Raw genomic sequence first — 22,377 nt, forward strand, 5'->3', positions numbered from 1 at the left:
TTAAAGGGCCCGGGGTGGTAGCGGCAGCTGGAGCTCTGTCCCCGGAGAAGCGGCGGCAGGGCTCTGGGGAAAATTTAAAGGGCCCAGGCTGCTGCTACTGCCCAGGGCCCTTTAAACTGCTGCCAGAGGCCCCGGCTGCCGCTGTTACCCTGGGGAGGAGAAGAAGGCACTTGCCGGTACAGGGTGGGCTGGCTCTGACCTCCCCCAGCCCCACCCCTTCCACCCGAGGCCCCACCCCTTCCAGGGGCCAGAGCCAGCCCCAGCCCAGCCCTGTACTGGTAAGTCCCTAGACTTACTTTCACCCCTGGGCCCAGTTCTGACCGCAGTTACACCTGCGCAGCGTGACTAAGGGCTGTAGATTGCAGGGGTGTAACATGAGCAGAAGCAGGCCAATTACAGCTGTCATAACCATACAGCTAAGGGTAGCCTAGGATTCCTCCTTACCTGTAAGGGGTTAAGAAGCTCAAATAACCTGGTTGGCACCTGACCAGAAGGACCAATCTGGGGAGGGGGAGGATTTGTTGGGGGTTCTCTCTCTCCTGGTACTGAGAGGGGCCAGGCCAAAAAAAAATCTATTTCCTCCAACCAATCTTGAACCAATCTAATATTACAAAAATAGTAAGTAAATCCAGGCAAGGAGTGTTAGATTATCTTTTGTTTTAGCTTGAGAATTTTCCCTTTGCTAGAGGGAGGTTTATTTCTGTTTTGTAACTTTGAACTAAGCCTAGACGGAGTTCCTCTGTGTTTGTGAATCTTTTGTTACCCTGTAGAGTTCTCTTCCACCCTGATTTTACAGAAGTGATTCTTTTACCTTTTCTCTAAATAAAGTTCTTCTTTTAAGAACCTGATTTATTTTCAGTGTCCTAAGACCGGGGGGGGGGGGGTTGATCTGTGCTCACTTTGTAACCAGTTGGTTAGGATGTTATTCTCAAACCTCCCCAGGAAAGGGGGTGTAAGGGCTCCAAGTGGCCCTCCCTGAATGTTTGCTTAAATCACTTGGTGGTGGCAGCATACTGTCCAAGGACAAAAGGGATTTGTGCCTTGGGGAATTTTTAACCTAAGCTGGTAGAAATAAGCTTGGGGGTCATTCATGCGGGTCCCTGCAACTGTACCCCAGAGTTCAGAGTGGGGAGGGAACCCTGACAACAGCCTTGGATATTGCAGGGGTGTTTCTAGTGAAGTTCTGTTAGATTTCTGGTCACCCAAATAGAACGGCAGCATCCAAGAGTGACTATTGCAGGAGTGCACGGAGTTATTAGAAGGGCAAGAACCCAGTTGGCCAGACAGTGTGTGGCCAGCCACAAGTGTTAAAACACAAGCCAACCTAAAAGTCAGGCCCCAAAACCCCATGAAATCTTAGGGGTTGGTTTCTTTGTCTGCTGGTTATGGACCATTTAGGCTTACACAGTCTGTTTTCAACCTTTTCTCTCAACCAGGAGGGCTAGACACTTGTTTGAAATCATTCTCGGCTTCCCAGCTGCTGGGGCTTTACAAAAAAGCCACCAAGAATCATGAGCCTTTGATAGAGTTATCCAAGTTAGCAGCACTGCCAGTGCCATAGCTCTTGATGACAGTAGAGCCGGGACAGTCATGCCAGTGGGGGACCCGGCCTGATCTGTGGCCCTCTTTTCCCAGAGGGGTGCAAAGTGGCTGCTAGAAGACATGAAAGGAGAGTTAGCTCTTACCTTTGACTTGCGCTTAAGGTGCAGTTTGCCTTGAAGCCAAGAACAAAAGGAGAAGTGGCAGCGGACTCATCTGCCTCTGAGGAGGAAAAGCTTAGTGTGAGTGCACAATGAAAGGCTACTGGACAGGTTTAACACACCAAGACTCTACACCCACAGATCACATGAACAGGAGGCCACTGGCCCTGCTCTCTCCCCAGCCCACTTGCTTGGAACAGATCCTGTTCCAGAGTTCTCCTTAGTTATGCTTCAGAAGGAAGATGTAACTCCATGCTCTGGGTGTCCTAAGCCTCTAACTGCTGGAAGCAGCCCACTTGGGAGTTGACCTGTTCTGTTCACCGCCTCTGAAGCAGCTGGTGCTGGCCACTGTCAGAAGACCAGATACTGGGCTAGATGGAACATTGGTTTGACCCAGTATGGCCGTTCTTATGAATGCCCACTGTGCTAGCCCTGATCCTGCTGCCCTCCTGAGTTATAAGGGGCATGGACAAGCAGAGGAACCACAATGCTGGGGTGCTAGCCGGTCTGGTGGAAGGGATTCTCTTGGGATTTGGGAGCATTGCCAACACCCTGAAGGGTTAACATGCTCAGGCCCTCAGTAACAGCCCAGAGAGGTTTTATACCTGCACAACAGTTAAGCTTGCAATTGATAGGGCTGGGGCCTGCCAGAGGGTTGGAGCAGGATATAGGCTTGTTTGCAAGAGACTTTTCCTGACCACAAGGCTGACAACTCCTGAGATGTTTGCAGTGTTGGTGTAGCAGTGTCTGTCCCAGGATGAGAGAGATGGGGTAGGGGAGGCGATCTCTTTTATTGGATCAATATCAGTTGGTGAGAGAGAAACTTTGGAACCACAAAGAGCTCATCTTCAGGGCTGGGAATGGTACTCAGAGCATCACAGCTAAACACAAGTGGAACAGATGGCATATATTCTAAACAAAGGGACCATTCAATGTGAAGTGAATTGTTAAAACCCCTCCAGTCATTGGGGGGGGAGGAGAGAAGGAAGAGGGGGAAAGGCAGTTGGGGGGATTGTTAGTGGGTTACAGATTGTTGTAATAAGCCATAAATCCAGTGAGGAGTCTAGGAGCATCTTAAAGACCAAGCTTTCATGGGTTAAAAAACCAAACCAGTCCTATTTCAGATGCATGGACTGAATTACAGATGCAGGCATAGATATACTGAGATATGAAGAGGAGGGAGTTGGTTCTCCACTTGTAAAATAACTCCCTTCTCCTCATCTCAGTACATTTATGCCTGCCTCTAATTTTTACTCCATGCATCTGAAGTAGGATTTTTTTTTTTTTTATTATTATTAAAACCCATGAAAGCTTATGCCCAAATAAATCTGTTAGTCCTTAGGGTGCCACCAGATTCATTGTTTTTGTGGATACAGACTAACACGGCTACCCCTCTGATACATAAATCCAGTCTCTCTTCAGTTCATGATTTTTAACGTCTAGCAAAGTTAGGAATTTGAGCTCTCCAGCCTGTCTTTTGAAGGGTGTGTGCAGGTTTCCTTTGAGGATGAGGACTGAGAGGTCAGATAGAGTGAGGACTTTGAAAACTGTTCACCCACAGATGAGAGGATGTTTTTGTCTTAACATTTTTCTGAGAGAGAGTTCATTCGAGAGTACAGTGATGGTCTGTCCAGTTTCACCCCCATAGTTATTGGGGCATTTAGTACACCACATTATCTGACAGGCATGTGAAGGCCCCCCCTGGATTTTGAAAGAGGTGTTGTGGGGAGGGGGTTTGATTACTGTAGCAGTGGAAATGTATCTACAAGTTTTGCATCTGTTGTTCTAAATGGGACTGGTGCTGCTTTGTGTTGGTGTGTTCTGTCTGTGGGGACCTTGCTTCAGATTAGCTTGGAGCTACAGAAGAAGGGGTTCAGGAAAGATCTTTCAGGAGGGGTCCCTACCTGGTATGTGTTGTACTGGTTTGAGTTGCAGGTGACAACTAGGGGTGTGTGGTCAGATGGGGTGTTTTATTTCCCTATTGAAGCAGGTTCTCAGGCTATTTGGGTGCCAAAAAAACCAAAACCAAAAACAGTTATCTATGGGTAGATGTTAAGATACCAGAATATGCTCCAAGGAGCAAGTCCTGGATATATACACCTTAACATACTGAAAACTGCCTTTACCAAAGAAGGACACTCCAGAGAAGTAGCTCCCCCATCATGGAATGGGACACCCAAATACTCCAAGAGAACCTGCTTCAATACAGAAATATCTCCTCCCCCCGGCTCAACTGCACACCCCTGCCACCTCACACTGGAATCCATATTGGGTATCAAACTGGCACACAGAGCACATGTGTGAAGTTTGCTGACGATACCAAGCTGGGAGGGGTTGCAAGTGCTTTGGAGGATATGATTAAAATTCAAAATGATCTGGACAAACTGGAGAAATGGTTTGAAGTAAATGGTAGTTTGAGTAGCGAGTTCTAAAATGCCTAGCCTGTCCTTGCTGGAGTAATTATCCCTATGGCAAATTATATTAAAAAAGAACAAACTAGGTTTTTTGTTTCTACTGGTGGCGCACATCCACACATACCTCGGTGCATATAACAAAAATGTATTCTACACATGGATGGAAAAAAATAAGTAACACTGCCTATGAGTAAAGCTGTGAGTTTGTCAGAGTCGTGGATTCCATGACCTCCGTGACTTCCGCAGCAGCCAGTGTGCCTGGCTCCGGGGCTGGCTGAGCAACTCAGTCTGGGACAGTTGCACTAGTTGCTGCTGGGGTCAGTCTTGGGCCACCCCCCACCCAACAGCAGGAGGAGCCGTTTGGGTGAGGAGGTGAGGGCTCTGGGTGATGCTTACCTGTGGGGAGGGGGGCTCCCTGGAAGCAGCAACATGTCCCTCAGCTTCTAGCTCTGTGCACTGCCTCCACCGGCAGGCACTGCCCTTGCGGCTCCCATTGGCCACGGTTCCCTGCCCCAGCACCCCTGGCACTCCCAAGATTTAGTCAGGGGTACAGGACAAGTCATGGACAGGTCAAGGGATGTGACTTTGTTCATGGCCCATGACCTGTCCATGACTTACTAAAAAATGCCAGTGACTAAACCATAGCTTTACCTATAAGGGAAGACTGAAAAAGAAAAATTGGGTTTGTTTAGTTCAGAGAGGAGAAGACTGAGGAAGGACATAAGTTTTCAAGTACATAAAAGGTTGTTACAAGGAAGGGAAAAAAAGTTGTCCTCTAACTTCTGAAGATAGGCCAAGAAGCAATGGGCTTAAATAGCAGTAAGGGAGATTTAGGTTAGCCATAGGGGAAAAGACTGCCCTGACAGGAAGTTAAGCACTGGAATAGATTGTCTAGGGAGGTTGTGGAATCCCGGTCATTGTCTAACCTGCTCTTAAAAATGTCTAAACACCCGTCAGGGATGGTCTAGGTAATACTTAGTCTTGCCTTGAGTGCAGGGGACTGCACTAGAAGACCTCTTGAGGTCTCTTCCAGTCCTACAATTCTAACTATAACCCATACTCAGTGGGGACCTCTCTGAAATATATCTTGTCTGAAGACCAGAAAATGGGGTTCAGGAAACTCCCCAGCCTCTCCAAGATCATCAGAAGCAAGCTCCCCACAGACCAGGACATCAACTCAGAGCAGGGTCTGCTGCTGCTGCTTTAACAGTTGCAAAACCTACACACATGGCTCCACTGTCAAGATCCATGGTCGTATACATACCTATCAACATGTGGTGTACCTCATCCAGGGCACTAAACGCCAACAGCAACGTGGGTGAGGCCAGACAGCCAATCGCTACGCTATCGAATGACCTCTGACAGGAAAATGATAAGACAAGAACACCCTTTTACCTGCGGGCAAACACTTTTCACAAAACAATCACTCTGGGCTGGTCTACACTGGCATTTTACAGCCCTGCCATGGTCTCACTCAGGGGTGTGAAAAAACACCCCCCTACAGCACTGCAAGTGTCAGCACTGTAATGCGTCAGTACGGACAGCACACCCGTGCCTGGAGCCGTGGCCCTTGTGGAGGTGGTTTAGAGCCCGGGGAGAGCGCTCTGACTACACAAGCCATGTTAGAGAACTGCTGCAGCACTGTAACGTTGCCAGTGTAGGCAAGCCCTCTGTAGCTGGCCTCTCCGTCCCTGTCCTCAAGTGAAGCCTGCACAACCCCTGGAAGAGACAAGCCTGAAAGCTGAAATTCCTAACTTTGCTAGACACTCAAAATCATGGATTGAAGAGACACTGCATTTATGGTTTTGTACAGTAATCTACAATCCACTCTCAACTCCCCCCACCTCCTATGACTGGAGAGGTGTTAACAGGCCACTTCACCATGAATGGTCCCTTGAAATGGATTAACTACTTATGCAGGAGCCAGCAGGAGGGCTCTGTCCTGCCCTGGAGGAGCCAATGGTTGCTCTCACTGATTTTAGCAGCAGGGATCTGGCCTCATCCATGCTATGGGAATCTCCTCCCTGCAGCCCCACTGCTTCGGATAAAACAGCAGGACCTGGGCACAGGAGAAACCTCAGCAGCTGGAAACAAAGTGCCACCATATTAAACCTGCAGCCCCAGAGCCTTGATGCAAATTCCAACAATATTGAAGCTGTGGGAGCTCAGCAGGGGCAAGGTGGGGGGAGGGGGCCTGCCAGTGGCCCCCAAATTCCCCAAGTGGAGACAGACACAGCCTTGTCAGCTACAGCATGCTTTGGTCATAGTAGGATTTTGACATGTTAACCACACACACCCTCACACCCCTGCCCACTGTACACCTTGTTTAGCATTTAAATGTGGTAAGCATTGCATTATACAGCTTAGTTTAACTAGTCAAGACAAAGCAGTTGTCCCTTAGCATGTGTTAAACTGGTTGAGTGAAACACTAGCCACCACAAGCACCAAACCTTTAATCCTATTTAAAGGAAGAGCCCACAGCGGTCTAAACTGGGTTATTTAGAGGGGGAGTTGACCAGAGTAGCTATTCTGGGATAGTGCCCAAATGAGGTGGGGCTATTTCTTAACAAGCATGATTTTATTCCAGGATTACTTTGCTTATCAAGTACACTAATTATTCTGGAATCGAAGTCCCTGATTCTTAAATACTCAGGGAAGTATCACTGATTCATTGTATCACACAATAGCTATGCCAGTCAGCTTCCATGTGTAGACAAGGTATAGTAGTGACTGGTAAAGCTAAAGGCAGCATGGTGTCTGGTTTCATGCTCTAAGGCCTGGTCTACACCTAAAACGTACACCAACCTCGCTACGTCCCTTCGGAGTGTGAAACGTTCATCCCTCAAGAGATGTAGTTAAGCCAACCTAAGCCCTAGTATAGACACCAGTGGGTCAATGGAAGAACCTAGCCGCCTCCTCGAGGGGGTTGATTAGTTACAGTGACTGAAAAATCCCTTCCACTATTGCAGTAAGTACCTACACTATAGCACTTGTAGTGTAACCATAGCCTCAGTCAAGTCCTGTAAGGCATAGGTACCACATGTCTCCAATATCATTGGCAACAGCTTCTTCACTGACACTCACCTGCCTCCCAGTCCTCTTGGCAGGGGGGACACTGCCAGGATCTTGGCACCTCTTTCTGTTCCTTCTTGGGACAGAAATTCATTGAGGTCTCTGCAAGCAGAGGAGACATGTTACAAGACTTGAAGGAAGAGGAGAAGCCAGGTAGCTGGTCTAGGAGTGAAACATGGTTGTCTACGTGGATTAGGGCTCAGTTCTGTTAGCCAGAGGCCCAGCATTACAAGGGGTCAGAGGCCATGCTTAACTGGAGATGCTCCTTAGTGGGGGAGATTTTCTGAACTCTCCTCAGAGCCAGGCTCAGGTCAGACTGCAGTACGTCCAGGGTCTCTGCTCTCCTGTGGTGGCCCCAGCTCACTCCAGCCAGCTGGACAGCCTTTGTTCCCCAGGGCACAAGCTCATCCACCCCCAGGTTCCTGCCACACACAGGATGGGGAAGCCTTTAAAAGCCAAACAGCTTGACAAGCTGAGAAGTGTTGGCTCCTACAAGCCTAGCTGGGAAGGCCAGAGAACTCCCCACAAGCACCCTGACATTACACAATGGGGCCAATATGGTTCCACTGCAATAAACAGGGCTCACGCAGAGCTGATACCATTGACCCTATGGGGCTCAGTACATGCACTGATCTCCAGAGTTCTCATTACAGCCGTGGGGCCAGGTTCTCACCACAGCTGGGACAGGAAAGCCAATTCCTGCCCAAGGAAATGTGAGTTTCCTGTCCCAAAGCAGGACAAAAAGTAAAAGCCAAACAAAACAAAAAAATCCACCAAAATCAGCTAGCCCCCCTCCCCCAATTGGCTTCAAGTGAAAATGTTTTGGTCTTGGACTATTTTAACTACAATTAGTTTCAAACGGTCATTTTGAACCAGAAACTGGATTTTCTTGTTTCAAGAGCCAAACAACGGGACTCAGATTTTCCAAGTTGCCGTGTCAAAGCCCAAAAAGCCCTTTCCCATGAGGTGTTCACGGAGATCAGGGTTTTCTGACAAAAATGCTTCCTTGACATTCCCCACTGGCTCTCCTAAGCCCCTAGTTAGCCATTCAGTAGGGCCCCAACACCCTGAGCCTGGCATTGGGCACTTCAGAAATGGTGGCTCCTAGTGCTCTGCTCTCTGGATGCAGGTTTGCAGCCTGTCCCCCACTCCCTGTGGTCAGCAGCTCCCACCCCAGTGAGCAGATGGTAGACACCACGACTCTTCAGTGATGCCAGGTGACCTGCCCCCTGCTGTGCCAGGCAGTGAGCACTTCCCCCAGCTAGTCAGGAGGATACTGCCTTAGCCTGCTATGAACAGCTGGCTGTGGGCATTGGGGAGGGGAAGGGATTTCCTAGCCAACTCCTGTAGAATCTGCTAATGAAGACAGGCTGGGCTTGTGCTGCTCTACACTGGGACTTCAGCCACTAGAGCAAACGCTGCATGTTCACAATTTATACCAGTGCAGCTAAGCCAGCACCTGCGGCCGATACCCAGCCCTGCGATGGTACAGAGGGATGTGCTGGGCAACAGCGCTCAGCCTTGCTCAGAGCAAGTGCACCTACAGTAGTTGTGTGCATACCCTGCACTCATCACATGAGCTACAGATTGCTCAGGGCTTGCGTTGGTGTCCAGAGCAAGATGCCCTTGTCCAGACTCCCTTGCAGTCTCCCTAGGCTGGGGCAGGTCAAGTCGGTAGCACACCTGCTTTAATACATGTATGCTCCTGCTGACTACTGGCTCCCTCCCCCAAGCTTACCACTGAAGAGCTCTGGCACCCTGTCCGTGCAGGTGGAGATGTGCAGCTGGAGCTCTTGCTTTGGGACTCTGTGGCGAGCATTGTAGGGGCACGTGGCCAGCTCTTTGGCTCTTTTCTCGTTATTCTGGAAGAGAAGCCACAAGATGCCATGATGCAGAGACAGCAGGGAGGTACTGCTGTGGCCTCTGCTCAGTGCTTCCACAGGTGCTTATAAGGGGAGGCAGCGGACAGTATCTCTAGGGATGCATCAGAGCCAGAAGACTGGCGAGCTGGAAACAAAGCGTTGACTTGCCGAGTGCTTAGTGAGAGAGCACCACTCAGGAGGTCTACACACTGCAGCTGGGAGCAAGCCTCCTGCCTGGACAGATGGACTTGAGCTAGTGGCGCTCAAAGCAGTGTGCTAAAAATAGCAGTGTGGATGCTATAGTGGGGACTGGAGCTTGGACTCAAACCTACAGAGAGAAGTGGGCTTAAGAGCCCAAGCCACAACATCCACATTGTTATTTTTAACCACACTAGCTCAAGCCCCACTACTCTAAGCTCATCTACCTGGGCCAGGAGACTCTCCCCTAGCTGCTACATAGACATACCTGTACATGCAGGGAATCTGTCCAGGAAGAGGTGGGGAGTGGTGGGGAATGGAACAGGGGAATGGTCTTCAGGCTACCTTAGCTCTCCCTAGACTTGGACTGAGCAGCTCCTGCCCTTGCTGCTGCAAATTAGAGCAGCCTTTGGGCTGCTCTACTTCTCACAGCCCTGGGCAGCAGAGCCTAGCTATAGCACAACTACTCTAGCTACACCCAATGCAGCCACAACCTGTCCCCTATGTCAGGGCATGGAGCAGGGCTAGCTTGGAGCCAGCACCCAACCCAGGGAGGCCCTTTACAGGCTGTTTTCCCAGGAGACCATTTCCACACACTTCAGGCCCCTTTGTGCCGCCAGAGTATCCTAAAGGGACATTAGTGTAACCTCACTAAGGCACTGGAGCCCCTTAGTGACACAGGGCAGGCCTGGATCTAAGTTGCCTTGAAGTTCAGGAGCTTTTGGAGCCTGGGTGTCTCCAAGGGTTAACTCTGCAGTGAAGACATAACTCAAGTGATCAGCATTTGAGCTGGCCTAGCCCAGGTAAACAGCCAGACCATAGAGCCCTGCCCAAGCTGCTGGGGCCACACTCACTCATGCAAGGCTCAGACTTTTTCGGGGCTGGGGGCAGCCCACAGAGGACGGAGAGGAGGTGTAGCTGCTGGCTCTCAGCTGAGCTGCTCTGATGTTTTCCCCCAGTGAATTGTAGGAAGGCATGAAAGGACTATCAGGTTCAGTCTGGGTCTTCAGTGCAGAGTGGGCAGATTACCAAGAGAGGCAATCAGACTCCCTCCTACTCCAGCAGGGGTCGGCTAACCCAGGTGTGAAGCACCTCCACACATGGGCCAGAGGGTTTGTGTGGATGGACAGAAGCCAGGGTAGTGGCAATACCTGAGTTAACTGGGCAGTGAAGAGAAGCCCCAAGTGTGAGTTTCACATAAATGTAGGTCTGGAAGGGACCTAGGTAGGTCATCTAGTCTGTCCCCTGCATGGAGTCAGGGCCAACTGTTATCTAGCCCATCCCAGGTGTTTATCTAACCTCTTCTTAAAAGTCTCCCTAAATCTCCCTTGCTGCAATATAAGGCCATTATTTCTTGTTCAGTCCTCAGTGGATAAGGAGAGTAGATCACTCTGCTCTTTATAAGAAATTTTACCTACTTCAAGACCTATTAGCCACCCCGACTAAACAAACTCAATTTTTTCAATTGTTCCTTATAGGTCATGTTTAGACCTTTAGTCACTTTTGTTGTTCTCCTCTGGACTGTCTCCAGTTTGTCTACATCTCCCCTGGAGTGAGAGGCCTAGAACGGGACACAATACTCCAGCTCAGGCATTATTAATGTTGAATACAAGTGAAGAATTACTTCTTTTGTCTTACACTCCTGACATTACATCCCAGATTAATGTTTGCTTTTTTTGCAATAGTAGTACATTATAGTGGATCACAGACTAAATGAGTCACAAACCCCAGATCCTTTTCTGCAGTGCTCCTTCCTAGGCAGTCATTTCCCATTTTGTGTTTGCACTGGAGGCAGAGGAAAATAGTTTGCAGGAACAGAGACAGGTGGCCATCCCCCCTCTGGGCACCTCAGACTCTGTCCCACTGGGTAGCTTGCTGTTACCTCTTTACATTTGACCAAGTGGTAGGGGAACCTGGAGGCTCGGATCTGGTGGTTTTTGTCATAGGGGCATGGGATGAGCCGCTCAGGATCCATCACACCTGCATAACAGAAGGCACACAATACACAGTGAGGCTAGAAAGAGGGGTAGGCTGCCTGAGGCGATACCTTCATTGGCCTTGGGGAAGGGCCAGTGAGAAATCAAGATCCTGAAACTCACTGTCCCCTTTCCTTTGGGCACTGGGAGAGGGTCAACCCAGGAACCCCAGTGACGGGCTAGCCACCCCCTTACATTGAGGCTAGACCTTAGGTAACTGAAGGCCAGAAGCATCCTCCTAGTGTCACATTTCCAGGAGCTGGGTGTTAGACACCAGGCTCCATAGATTCAAGGCAAGAGCCACAAGCCTTGGTGGTATTGCCCACCTGCCATGGGGATGGCACAGGAGCTGGCAAAGCCTCCCAGACACGCTGGCAGGCAGGCAAGGTTGGGAGCATGATTTTCACCAAGAGATATCGACACTTCAGCTGGCACCCAGCTGGGGATGCAGACAGCTGTTGAAGCGCAAGGGCTTGTCTACACTACAGGGTCTATAGCAGTGGCTCTGAACCTGCAGGGCCCAATAAGCCCAGAGCTGCAGCCCATGACATCCTCAGGGCCATACAGGTAGTACTGGATGCGGCCCACATAAACATATTGTGGGCCACATATGTGGCCCACGATGGTAAATAGGTTGAGAACCACTGGTCTACAGCAGCATAGCCACAATGCTGTAATTATGCTGGCATAACGTCATAGCTCAGACACAGCCTACACTGAGAGATGGGCTCCTCCTGTCACTGCAGGAAAGCCACCTCCTCCAGCACCTTAGCTGCAGCCACCTCAGTTAAGTGTAGGCCAGGCCACAGTCTTCAGTGTGTCTCCAAGTGACGAATGTTTACAGAGTGCTAAGTGCTGCTTTCTGCATGGGAAGGACGCCTGAGTGTTCTTCAGAGACACCCAGTGGGGCTCAGCCCTAATACGTGTGCAAAGCACCAAGAGAATTCTGCTCCATTTGAGCAATGTCGCTTGGCTACACTGGGAAGCTGACTGGCAGGACTAGTCTAATGGTATACCATTATAGCTATGCCAGTCAATGATCCTCTCTCCCCCTGCCCCCAACATAATAAATACCTCATTCTTTCAGAGTGCTCTGCAGCATTTTACAGATAGGGAATGGAGGCACAGGAAAGGGAAGTGACTTGCTCAAGGTCACCCAACAGGCCAGTGGCAGAACTGGGAAAGGAGCCCAGGTCTGTGGAGTCCTAGTTCAGTGCTCTATCCCCCCTCCCACAATTATCTCTGAGGATAAAGCAAAGGCTCTGGCAAAAACTTTGTTGTTTTTTTTTTTTTTTTTTGGGGGGTGGGGGGGGGAGAGAAGATGATTTCCTTCCCCAGACAAGGCTCGAGCAGTAGATTTGCCTCTGGACACAGCCATGAAAGTAGCACCAACAAGAGCCATGCTGCTTACAGAAGGCCAGACCTGTCTTGTGAATCATGCTGTCATCTCATAGCAGTGTAAAGCCAGCACACATTGCCATCCTGGGCTAGTCACATCAATGCCTGGGGCCAGGCAAGGCAGATCAGGTCCCCAGTGCCTTACAGCAGTGGTTCTCAACCAGGGGCCTGGGGCCCCCTGGGGGGAGGGGGGCAACAGGCAGGGCTGGTATTAGACTTGCTGGCACTCAGAAAGCCAAAGCTCCACTGTAGGGGGATGAAGTCAGGGTCTCCAAGCCCTGCCAACCAGGGCTAAAGCTGAAGGCTGAGCAACTTAGCTTCACAGGACACTGGGCCCTGGGCAGTTGCCCTGCTTGCTACCCCCAATGCTGGTCTTAGCTTTTATATGCCAAAAAACAGTTGTTGTGGTGGTACAAGAGGGCTGTGGAGTTTAATAGGATGTTGTCAGGGCCTCGGAAAGAAAACACTGAGAACTGGTGAGGTCACATCTGGAGTATTGCATCCAGTTTTGGGCCCCCCACGGCAGAAGGGATATGGACAAATTGGTGAGAGTCCAGCGGAGGGCAACGAAAGCGATTAGGGGGCTGGGGCACATGACTTACTAGGAGATGCTGAGGGAACTGGGCTTATTTAGTCTGAAGAGAAGAGTGAGGGGGAATTTGATAGGAGCCTTCAACTACCTGAAGTGGGGTTCCAGAGAGGCTGGAGCTAGGCCAGGGGTGGGCAAACTTTCTGGCCTGAGGGCCAGATCGGGGAAGAGAAGTTGTATGGTGTGCCATGAATGCTCACAAAATTGGGGGTGCAGGAAGGGGTGAGGGCTCTGGTTGGGGTGCAGGTTCTGGGGTGGGATCGAGGGGTTTGGAGAGCAGGAGGAGGATCAGGGCTGGGGCATGGGGAGAGGCTCAGGGGTACAGGCTCCAGGCAGCATTTACCTCAAGCAGCTCCCAGAAGCAATAGCATGTCCCCTCTCCAGCTCCTACAGAGAGGTGCGGCCAGGCAGCTCTGCTGCCTAGAGGGCCGGCTCTAGTCACCAGCCTAGCAAGCAGGAAAGGGCGGCACTGCGGCAGCTTTCAGAGGCACGCCAGCGACAGCTCCTCTGCTTCCCTCTTCAGCGGCATTTTCCTTTGCCGCTTGGGGCGGCAAAAAATGTTCAGCCGGCCCTGGCTGCACACTGCCCCATTGGCAGGCACTGCCCCTGCAGCTCCCATTGGAGTGCTGGAGGGGGCCACTGGAACGTGTAGGAGCTGGAGCGGGGCCATGCCATGGCTTCCAGGGGCCAAGGGCTGCACCACAGGGCTCAGCACCCTAGCTGGAGCAGGGCAAGCCCCAGACCCCGCTCCCCAGCAGGAGCTCATGCGCCTGCTTAAAACAGATCATGGGCCAGCCTGTGGGCCATAGTTTGCCCACCCCTGAGCTAGGCTGTTCTCAGTGGTGGCAGATGACAGAACAAGAAGCAATGGTCTCAAGTTGCAGTGGGGGAGGTCTCGGTTGGATATTAGGAAAAACTATTTCACTAGGAAGGTGGTGAAGCACTGGAATGGGTTACCTAGGGAGGTGGTAAAAAGAAAAGAGACTAACCAATTTATTTGAGCATAAGCTTTCGTGAGCTACAGCTCACTTCATCGGATGCATTCAGTGGAAAATACAGTGAGGAGATTTATATACACAGAGAACATGAAACAATGGGTGTTTATCATGCATACTGTAAGGAGAGTGATCACTTAAGATGAGCTATTACCAGCAGGAGAGTGGGCGGGGGGGGGGGGGGGGGGGCGCGGAGAGAAAACCCTTTGTAGTGATAATCAAGGTGGGCCATTTCCAAAAGTTAACACAAATGTCTGAGGAACAGTGGGGGGGGGGGGGGGGGAGGGGGGGGATAGTTTTACTTTGTGTAATGACTCAACCACTCCCAGTCTCTCTTCAAGCCTAAATTCTGTGAGTATATATAAATCTCCTCACTGTATTTTCCACTGAATGCATCCGATGAAGTGAGCTGTAGCTCACAAAAACTTATGCTCAAATAAATTGGTTAGTCTCTAAGGTGCCACAAGTCCTCCTTTTTTTTTTTTTGCGAATACAGACTAACACGGCTGCTACTCTGAAACCTAGGGAAGTGGTGAATCGCCATCCTTAGAGGTTTAAGGCCTGGCTTAAAGCCCTGGCTGGGATGATTTAGTTGGTGTTGGTCCTGTTTGTAGTAGGGGGTTAGACGAGATGACCTCCTGAGGTCCCTTCCAATCCTAACCTTCTATGAACCCCTGCCTTACAGAGTCAGCACAAGGACCTGGCTCATAGAGCTAAGCAGCCCAGCACACATACTGCAGCATTACAGCCACTAAATGGAGACAACATTGCACTGCTCCATTGCCCAGCACCAAGCACTTTGAGATACGTAGTGTTTTGGCTCAGTAGAAACCCTAGGTATTGCAGTTATCACAGCTTCAACAGGCTAAGGTAGCTAGAAAGCCTCCCACTGAATATTTTGTAAGTGCCTTTGCTAGCTCTCTACCCCCTTCCCAGGATCTCAACTCAAGCTGCAATACCACTCAGCTCAGAAGCTAGGTTGCTTTTAGTTTTTTCAATTCCCATCTCCCATTTTCCTCAGGTTTCCACAGCAGCTACTTTCCCTCCCAGCCCCTAACCCTCTGAGTAAAGAGAGGCCAACATTGGAGCTAGAAACCAGACACCAACTAAAGAATCCCAGACAGACAGTCTCTTTAAGTGTCTTTCAGGCTAATTTTAAACACCAAACCCTGATCTTACTCCACCATAACTCTTCCCACAGAGTCTTGTCTGTACTCACCACCGCACAGAAAGTCCTTCTCTGGCCGTTATGTCCTGACCAGCCAGCCAGCCCTGTTCTTCTCAGTAAGCAGTGTTCAGCCCCTTTTATAGGCCACTTCTTTAGCACAGGTGAGGGCAAATTCCTACCTTATCTCTCAGATAAAAGCCTCCCTTCAATCTATTCCCAAGTATGAAAACAAGCTCCCCCTGGTGGTGGCTATGGCTGGCTTATACGGCTCCTTACTTGGCTCAGCCTGGGGGTCCCTGTGCAGGGATGGGGCCCTGCTGTTCCCATGGAATCAAGGCTAAACAGTTGCATGGTTTAAGTTCTGGAACTGGGTGCAGGGGCCACTGAGGGCCTGGCCAATGGCAAAGGAGCTTTGAGAATGCTCAGTGACATCATCCTATACCAGCTGCGTGGTGTACGCGGACAACACGGGGGAGCCTTAATGCCAGCTTGGACTGGGGCCTGGGCGCTCCCCTTGTTCAGTAGGGCTGTGCTGGGTCAGTGCCTGGATGGGAGACCCCTGAGGATGCTGAGGACTCCGGAGCTGGTGGTTTCCCTAGAGAGCCCTGGTGGGTGCCATGCTGGGAACCTGACACTTGCAATTGTGATAGATTCCAAGGGAATGCAAGTCGATCCTGGGATCCTAAGCTATTGAAAATCTGTCTCCCTAGTGCCTCTTGGGCTCAGCAAGTGAGTCAGGCAGGCTGCAATGCCCAGTGAGGAGAGCACTGGCCTGGGACTTGGGAGTTCTCAGACCTGGCTTCTATTCCCTGGCCTGCTGTGTGACTTAGGCAAGTTGCTTGCCCTATGTTTCCCCACCCACTCTGTGCCTGTCCTGTCCATTCAGACTGTGAACCCCCTGGGGCAGGGATGTCTCTTGCTCTGTGTTTGTGTAGCGCCTGGCATGACAGGGCCCTAATTTCGGTTGGGCCCCTAGGTGTTCTTGTGATGTATGCCATGATCAACTGGCCAGTGAGCCACTGTGCGTGGTGATATTGATGGTGGGAGGTGCCAGAGAGTTGTTGCTAGAGGCTCATTCATCTCCTTATCCCCCAACATGCAAATGGCAATGGAAGATTCTCGCACTGCCCCGCAAACAGCTCAGCTCAGTCTTCATCTCTTTCCTGGCACTGCCAGCCAGGAGGCCAGTTAGGGCCCGTGGCGAAGTAGGGACAGTCTGTAATATTTTTATGACTCCTACCTATACTGCGGTTTCCCTCTGTACTTTGCGTTGCTACTCAGTGGATGCAAAAGAGTTAAGTCACTGTCTGGGATGGAAGGATGGGTCCTTAAGGAACTGGTGGGAACCCACCCATGTAACAACAGAGAATCTGAAAAGACAATGGAAGCCCCAAGGGCTGAACAATTGACACCCCCACAGTGTGAGAAGCTCAGGCAGGCAGTATGTGAACTCAGGGTGGCTCTGCCTGAAGACAAAGGACTAATCTCCAGTAAGAGGTGGAGGAAGGGAATCAGAGCTGGCTTTTGGAAGAGGCTGGCTTGCTCTCACCTGGGTCAAACTGAGTGACCCAGAGAACCAGAATCAGAACTGGCGTCCTGAGCACTTGGCTGGTGGATTGCTCTGGCTTGGCCTGATGGACTCTTTCTTTAACTTTATTTCTCTCTGCTGACCTAAGGACTTCCCATGCTGGGTTCCAGTTCACTAAAAGACCCTGATCTGTTTTGAAAAGCTGCTGATGTCGCTTCAAATCCTCCCTGAGGGCGCTGTGCCCTGAAGCAGACAATGTCAGTACAAGCCTCCGGCAGGGGTCTGGCTTGGCTGGTTTCTCTGTGTGGAGCCAAGGAGAGAGACAAGGATCAAGTTTTGGAGTCGTGGAGGCCATGGGCCTGGCCCTGTGGAACTGTGCGGGTCCATGGGGCCAGGCACACTAACAGGGTTACTCCCAAGGGACAGGTTACAGGCTGGCCATAGATCCTGTGAATCGGCAACAGGGCCACTAGGAATTAGACTGACCCCCACCCTCCCCCATACACAGCTCAGGGCAATGACTTTCTGTGGCTGTGAGGCTGCTCACACTGTGAGAGAGAGCTGTCTGGTAGGAGCAGGTTAAGATCCAAGGCTAGAGCATGGTGTTCTAACCTGATTAGGCCTCATACACAGGCAGTTTATGACCCACTCAGGTGTCCTAATAGAGGGGGCACTCTTGAGGCAGTGAGCTAGGCCTCAGAACCTGCACAAGAGGCCACAATCCTCCACGAGGCCAGTCAGTTCCCCCAGAGGCATTTGTTCCTGGGAGAGTTTCCTTCTTTAGACTGCCCCCCGGGCAGCTCTCCCATCCATCCCACAGACTGGAAACATCTTGTCCCCAGGTTCCCTGGCTCCATTGTGACTGTAGTGTGGTGTATGGACCCTTGTCTAGCACCCTTCATTTGGAAGGTTTCCAGGTTTCGCAAAGTGCGGGAGTGCCCCTTCCTAGGGGGCAAAGCAGGAGCTGGAGAGCGCCAGGAGGTGTCACAATTGTTCCCTAGAATTTGCATCAAAATGTCACCAAGTCAGATGTCTTACAGAAGTGTAAATCTGTTACATTAACACTATTACCTTAATCAACCAACCTTGTAATCTCATCAAAAAGCTATCAAGTTAGTTTGACAGGATCTGTTTTCCATAAACCCTTGCTGATTTGCATTAACTACATAATGCTCCTTTGTTATTAATCGAGTCCTGTATCAGCTGCTCATGGCCCTGGTTGTCTGTGGCCTTGTACTTCAAGCCATCATTCTGGGCCAGGCCCATGCCACATGGGTGACATGCATGGCCAGATCAGGGCAGGGGCACCAGAACGGAGGTGGGCGGGTGGGGGGGTGGGGAGAAGAGGCCTGGCCTGTCCACTTTTCACCAGGGGCCTGGCCCTCTGCCCCTCCTCTTCCCCGCAAGGCCCTACCTCCCAGCCAGGCAGGAAGTGGAGCCCAGCCCAGGGAGCCTGGGCAATGTGGGGAGGCACGGATTTTTTACTTGCCCTGGGTAGGGGGCCCACGGGGTGGGGACACAGGATGGGGGCTCCCTGGCCCAGCCCGGCTGTGACTTGGCTGGGGGCGAAGGGCTTTGGGGAAGAGAATGGTGTGGCCACAGAGGGGGCAGGGCCTCATGCCCCCCCCCTCCCCGCCACTTCTAGGCAGAATCTGTCGCCCCTGGATCAGGGTGTTGGTGTTTTCACTTGTTTTGCACTGGTGTGAATGGCAGGGGGCACTGAGCAGTGAGCCCTGCACCCCTGGGTCCAGCTCAGGCCCTGCTCGGCCGCGGGCTGATGGCGAATGTTCAGGGGCTGTCAAACAGCCGGGGTTTGGCAAGAGCAGAGCAGACGGCTGCTCCGGGTGATGGGGGTTGCCGCAGAGCATTGAGGCCCTGCTGAGTCCCCGCTTGAGCCCAGCCCAGGAAGCCACGGCCCAAAAGGGGAAGCTGCTGTCGGCGCTTGGGGAAGTGTCGCTGCGGGGTGAAGCTCGGCTCTGCGATGGCTTCGAGTGCCTGGACCAATCAGTGGGATCCCTGCTGTCGCCCCCCCACAGCCGAAAACGAAGCGCCAATCGGAGGAGCAGCAGCAATGCCGCCCCCTCCCCCGCAGCGCAGATTTGCCATTTTGGTGGCTTGGAGCCTGTCGGGTGTGTAGCCCTTGGGAGGCCTGGCCGCCTCCTTCCAGTGGGTTATTGGGTGTGCAGCAGGGGTGAGAGCTCATCTGGGGAGATGTCTCTGCCCTCCATCTACCAGCACAAGTTCGCGGAGAAGCTGACGATCCTCAATGACAGGGGGAAGGGCGTCCTCATCCGCATATACAACATCAAGAAGGTGGGTGTGGCCGACCTGCGGGGTTGCGGGATGGGGTGGGGGTGGGGGTGGGGGAAGAGGCTGAGTTTGCACCAGCCTTACCTTTGGCTTGATTGGGAAAGGATGGTTCTTCCGTGATCAGAGCAGCGGGCTGGGTGCCGGCATGCCTTCATTCCTGGTCCAGGGAGGAGAGTGGGGTTTAGTGGTTAGAGCAGGGTGCGTGGGAGCCAGGATGCCAGGACTCTCCCCAGCGACCAGAGTGGGGTCTAGCGGTTAGAGCAGGAAGAGGTGGTCAGGAGTCCCAGTGCTGCCGGACTTGTTCTAGGACTTACGGGAAGTTGGTTTCTTTCACTGTCCCATGGGCTAACAGCTCCTTCGTGGCAGCTGTGAGGGCTCATTCCTGAGGGAAGGGAGGGGGTTCGGCTAAGGTTCAGCTGAGGACAATGCAGGGCGAAGGTTCAGGCTCAAACCCACTGAGCTGCTCCCTGAGATTTTGGACCCAGCTGGTGGAAACCTCAGGAGACCGGCTGCTCCCAGGAGGGCCCAACCCAGGGCCTCAAATCTCCTGCGAGCCACACCCAGTGCACAGCCCGGAGGCAGGCTCCTCTGGCTATAGATCCTGCTGCAGGGGCAGAGGCAGGGGCAGGGGCTGTGACTCCCAATTCCCAGGGGTCCCAGCTCAGTATGTGACCTGCCCAGAACACGGACAGGTAATCAGTGAACTCACCCTGAACCCCGGCTTGGCTGTACCCTGGCCCCTTTCATTGTGGGCTGCCCCATCCTATGCTCGGCTGGCGGCTCCAGCAGCTCATGCATTTATTGGGTTCCTCAAGACTGTAACATGCTTATCAGACACCCCCATTTCCCCTCCCAACCAGCAATGGCTGGAGGCAAAATCCTAGCTTGTGTGTGCTGCTGGGGCTGGGAGCATGGGCCTAGCAGACTGCAGCGGTAGGAGACAGGACTCCTGGTTCCCTCCCAGGCTCTGCCCTTGACTGATTGTGTCCCTACCCCCACGGTGCCTCAGTTTCCCCATCTATGACACGGGGAGGAGGAGATGGACCCAGCTATCTGAAGTGACTGAGGATCCTTGTTGGATGATGAATGTTAGGCATTACTGGGACAGTGATCAGGGTGGGGGTTAGCATGGGGGAGGGGGCCTTTTCTCTACGCTTGAGGGTCACCTGATCTGGCTGTTGCCAGGGTTGCTGCAGTTAGGCTGGCTAATGTGCCAGTGCCCTGGTGGTCAGCACCCAGCTGGGGCAAGAGGCTGCTGGGTAGGGCCTGGAGGTGTTCCAGCCATAACCGGAAACAGCTTCCACCTGCCCCCTTCCTGGTGGGACCGGCTGGCAGCTTCCTCTTTCCCATCTGGGCCTGGTGATAGCGGCCTGCCCTGCTCCCATTCGGGACTGTTCTTCCCCAGGGCTCCCTGCTGGGCCTCCCAGAGCTGGGGGAGGAGTTCCTGGCCTTTGTTTACACAGATTGATTTAACCCACTGATCCTGAACTCCGGGTGTGCCACAGCGGCAGGAGAGCCCTACCATGCCTGAAAGCTCTCCGCTTGCCACAGGGGGCTCTTCCATCGCTGCTTGCCGTACAGCAGGGGTAGCCAATCGGCAGACCGCAAGCCACATCTGGATCACCAGACGCTTTTGAACGGAGCCCAAAATCTTTTTATTTACTTATTGTTATCACTGTTATTAGTTTTTACTAGTTTCTCTGGAGTCTGGACCTTGACCAAGAATTTTGGACCTTGACAAAAAATAGACCGTACGTGGTCTATTCCACACAGTTGAGCAGCTCTGTTTCAACCCAGTAGAGGGCAGTGATGAACAGACACCCCAGCCAGCTCCTTCCATTAGCCACCCCATGGAAGGTTAAATGGCATCATGAGTTCACTGCACCCAGTCCCTGCATCCACCCACTGCTTCACAGGGCTGGGAGGGCCTGCAGGCCAAGGGTGCCATTTAATTTGGGGGGGGGGGGCAACATTAACTGTGATGCCAGGGGCTACTTAGGCACCTGAAAACTCTAGTTTTTTTGCAGAATAATTTAAAATTCGCTGACAGCAGCAGTGTATCTAATTCCCATATAAAGAAAGAAAACTAAATAACTATTAGATCCACTCAGCTCTAATACGAACATGTTTCAACATCTTGTGTCAAGTCACTCAAGGGACACTGGTTAGCTTTACAATTTTAATGTATATTCTTACTCTTGAATACAACAATTTAACCAAATGTAGAAAAATCTAGATGATTTTCTATCATATTTTTGTAGTTCGCCAAGCTTGGTTAACCTTTTAACCTTTGGAAACATCCTACTAGGGCAAGGCTCCCTGAGTTTATACTGCCATCTACCCAGGGGTCTCGGAGTGACACTTTCAAGTCACTTTCACAATATTGCCAACCCCAAAATGTTCAAAACCCATGAACCAGGCTCACCAAAAATCATGAGATTACGTAAACATTATAGCATTGGTGTTCTTTTTATTTACCTTCTGCTTTTTGAGACTTTAGGGCGCACTAGGGTCACATTTTGAAGCTGTCTCCACAGCCAAAGGAACTTCATTTTTTCTTTAACAATGAAGGCTGAAATCATCACATATCCACTTGACTCGAAGAACTGGAACTTTAAGGAAAACAGTAATTATCATGAGACTCATGACAAAATCATGAGAGTTGGCAACAGGGCTTTCACTTCTGTTTAAAGGCGAGTGACTTTCCAGAAGGCTCTGAAACACAACACTCCAGTCATTGAGTTGCAGTTCTCACAGGAGAATATAGAAAACTAGGGCTGTCAAGCAATTAAAAAAATTAATCACAATTAATCGCACTGTTAATAATGGAATACCATTTATTTAAATATTTTTGAATGTTTTCTACATTTTCAAATATATTGATTTCAGTTACAACACAGAATGCAAAGCATACAGTGCTCACTTTATATTTACTTTTTATTACAAATATTTGCACTGTAAAAAAGAAGCAAAAGAAATAGTATTTCAAGTCACCTAATACAAGTACTGGAGTGCCATCTCTTTATCGTGAAAGTTGAACTTACAAATAAGTTCTAATGTAGAATTATGTAAAAAATAAAACAACAACCCTGCACTCAAAAACAAAACAATCTAAAACTTTAGAGTCTACAAGCCCACTCAGTCCTACTCCTTGGTCAGCCAATCGC

General features: G+C 51.1%; 2 protein-coding genes across 3 annotated transcripts in view; one reads left to right on the forward strand and one right to left on the reverse strand.

The window, feature by feature from the left end:
- LOC102944887 (gametocyte-specific factor 1) overlaps nt 1–22,377 on the reverse strand; it is a 40,977-nt gene that overhangs the window by 2,927 nt on the left and 15,673 nt on the right. The window contains exons 2-7 of one of the 2 annotated variants that reach the window (XM_037883979.2): nt 21,689–21,822; nt 19,295–19,367; nt 11,129–11,226; nt 8,925–9,048; nt 7,199–7,288; nt 1,686–1,761 (exon numbers count right to left, since the gene is read on the reverse strand). In XM_037883979.2, the coding sequence (XP_037739907.1) occupies nt 1,686–1,761; nt 7,199–7,288; nt 8,925–9,048; nt 11,129–11,221 (383 nt within the window). In that variant the 5' untranslated portion in view covers nt 11,222–11,226; nt 19,295–19,367; nt 21,689–21,822. Of the gene's footprint in view, nt 1–1,685; nt 1,762–7,198; nt 7,289–8,924; nt 9,049–11,128; nt 11,227–15,423; nt 15,569–19,294; nt 19,368–21,688; nt 21,823–22,377 lie in introns of those variants that run through there. The other variant, XM_043532764.1, reaches the window with a different exon arrangement.
- The window catches only part of NCKAP1L (NCK associated protein 1 like), a 72,642-nt gene continuing 69,095 nt past the window's right edge, over nt 18,831–22,377 (forward strand). Inside the window, exon 1 of the mRNA XM_037883978.2 lies at nt 18,831–19,213. Coding sequence (XP_037739906.1) covers nt 19,112–19,213 — 102 coding nt within the window. The 5' untranslated portion in view covers nt 18,831–19,111. The remainder of the gene's footprint in view (nt 19,214–22,377) is intronic.

Source organism: Chelonia mydas, chromosome 20, assembly GCF_015237465.2.
Source record: "Chelonia mydas isolate rCheMyd1 chromosome 20, rCheMyd1.pri.v2, whole genome shotgun sequence".
NCBI lineage: Eukaryota > Metazoa > Chordata > Testudines > Cheloniidae > Chelonia > Chelonia mydas.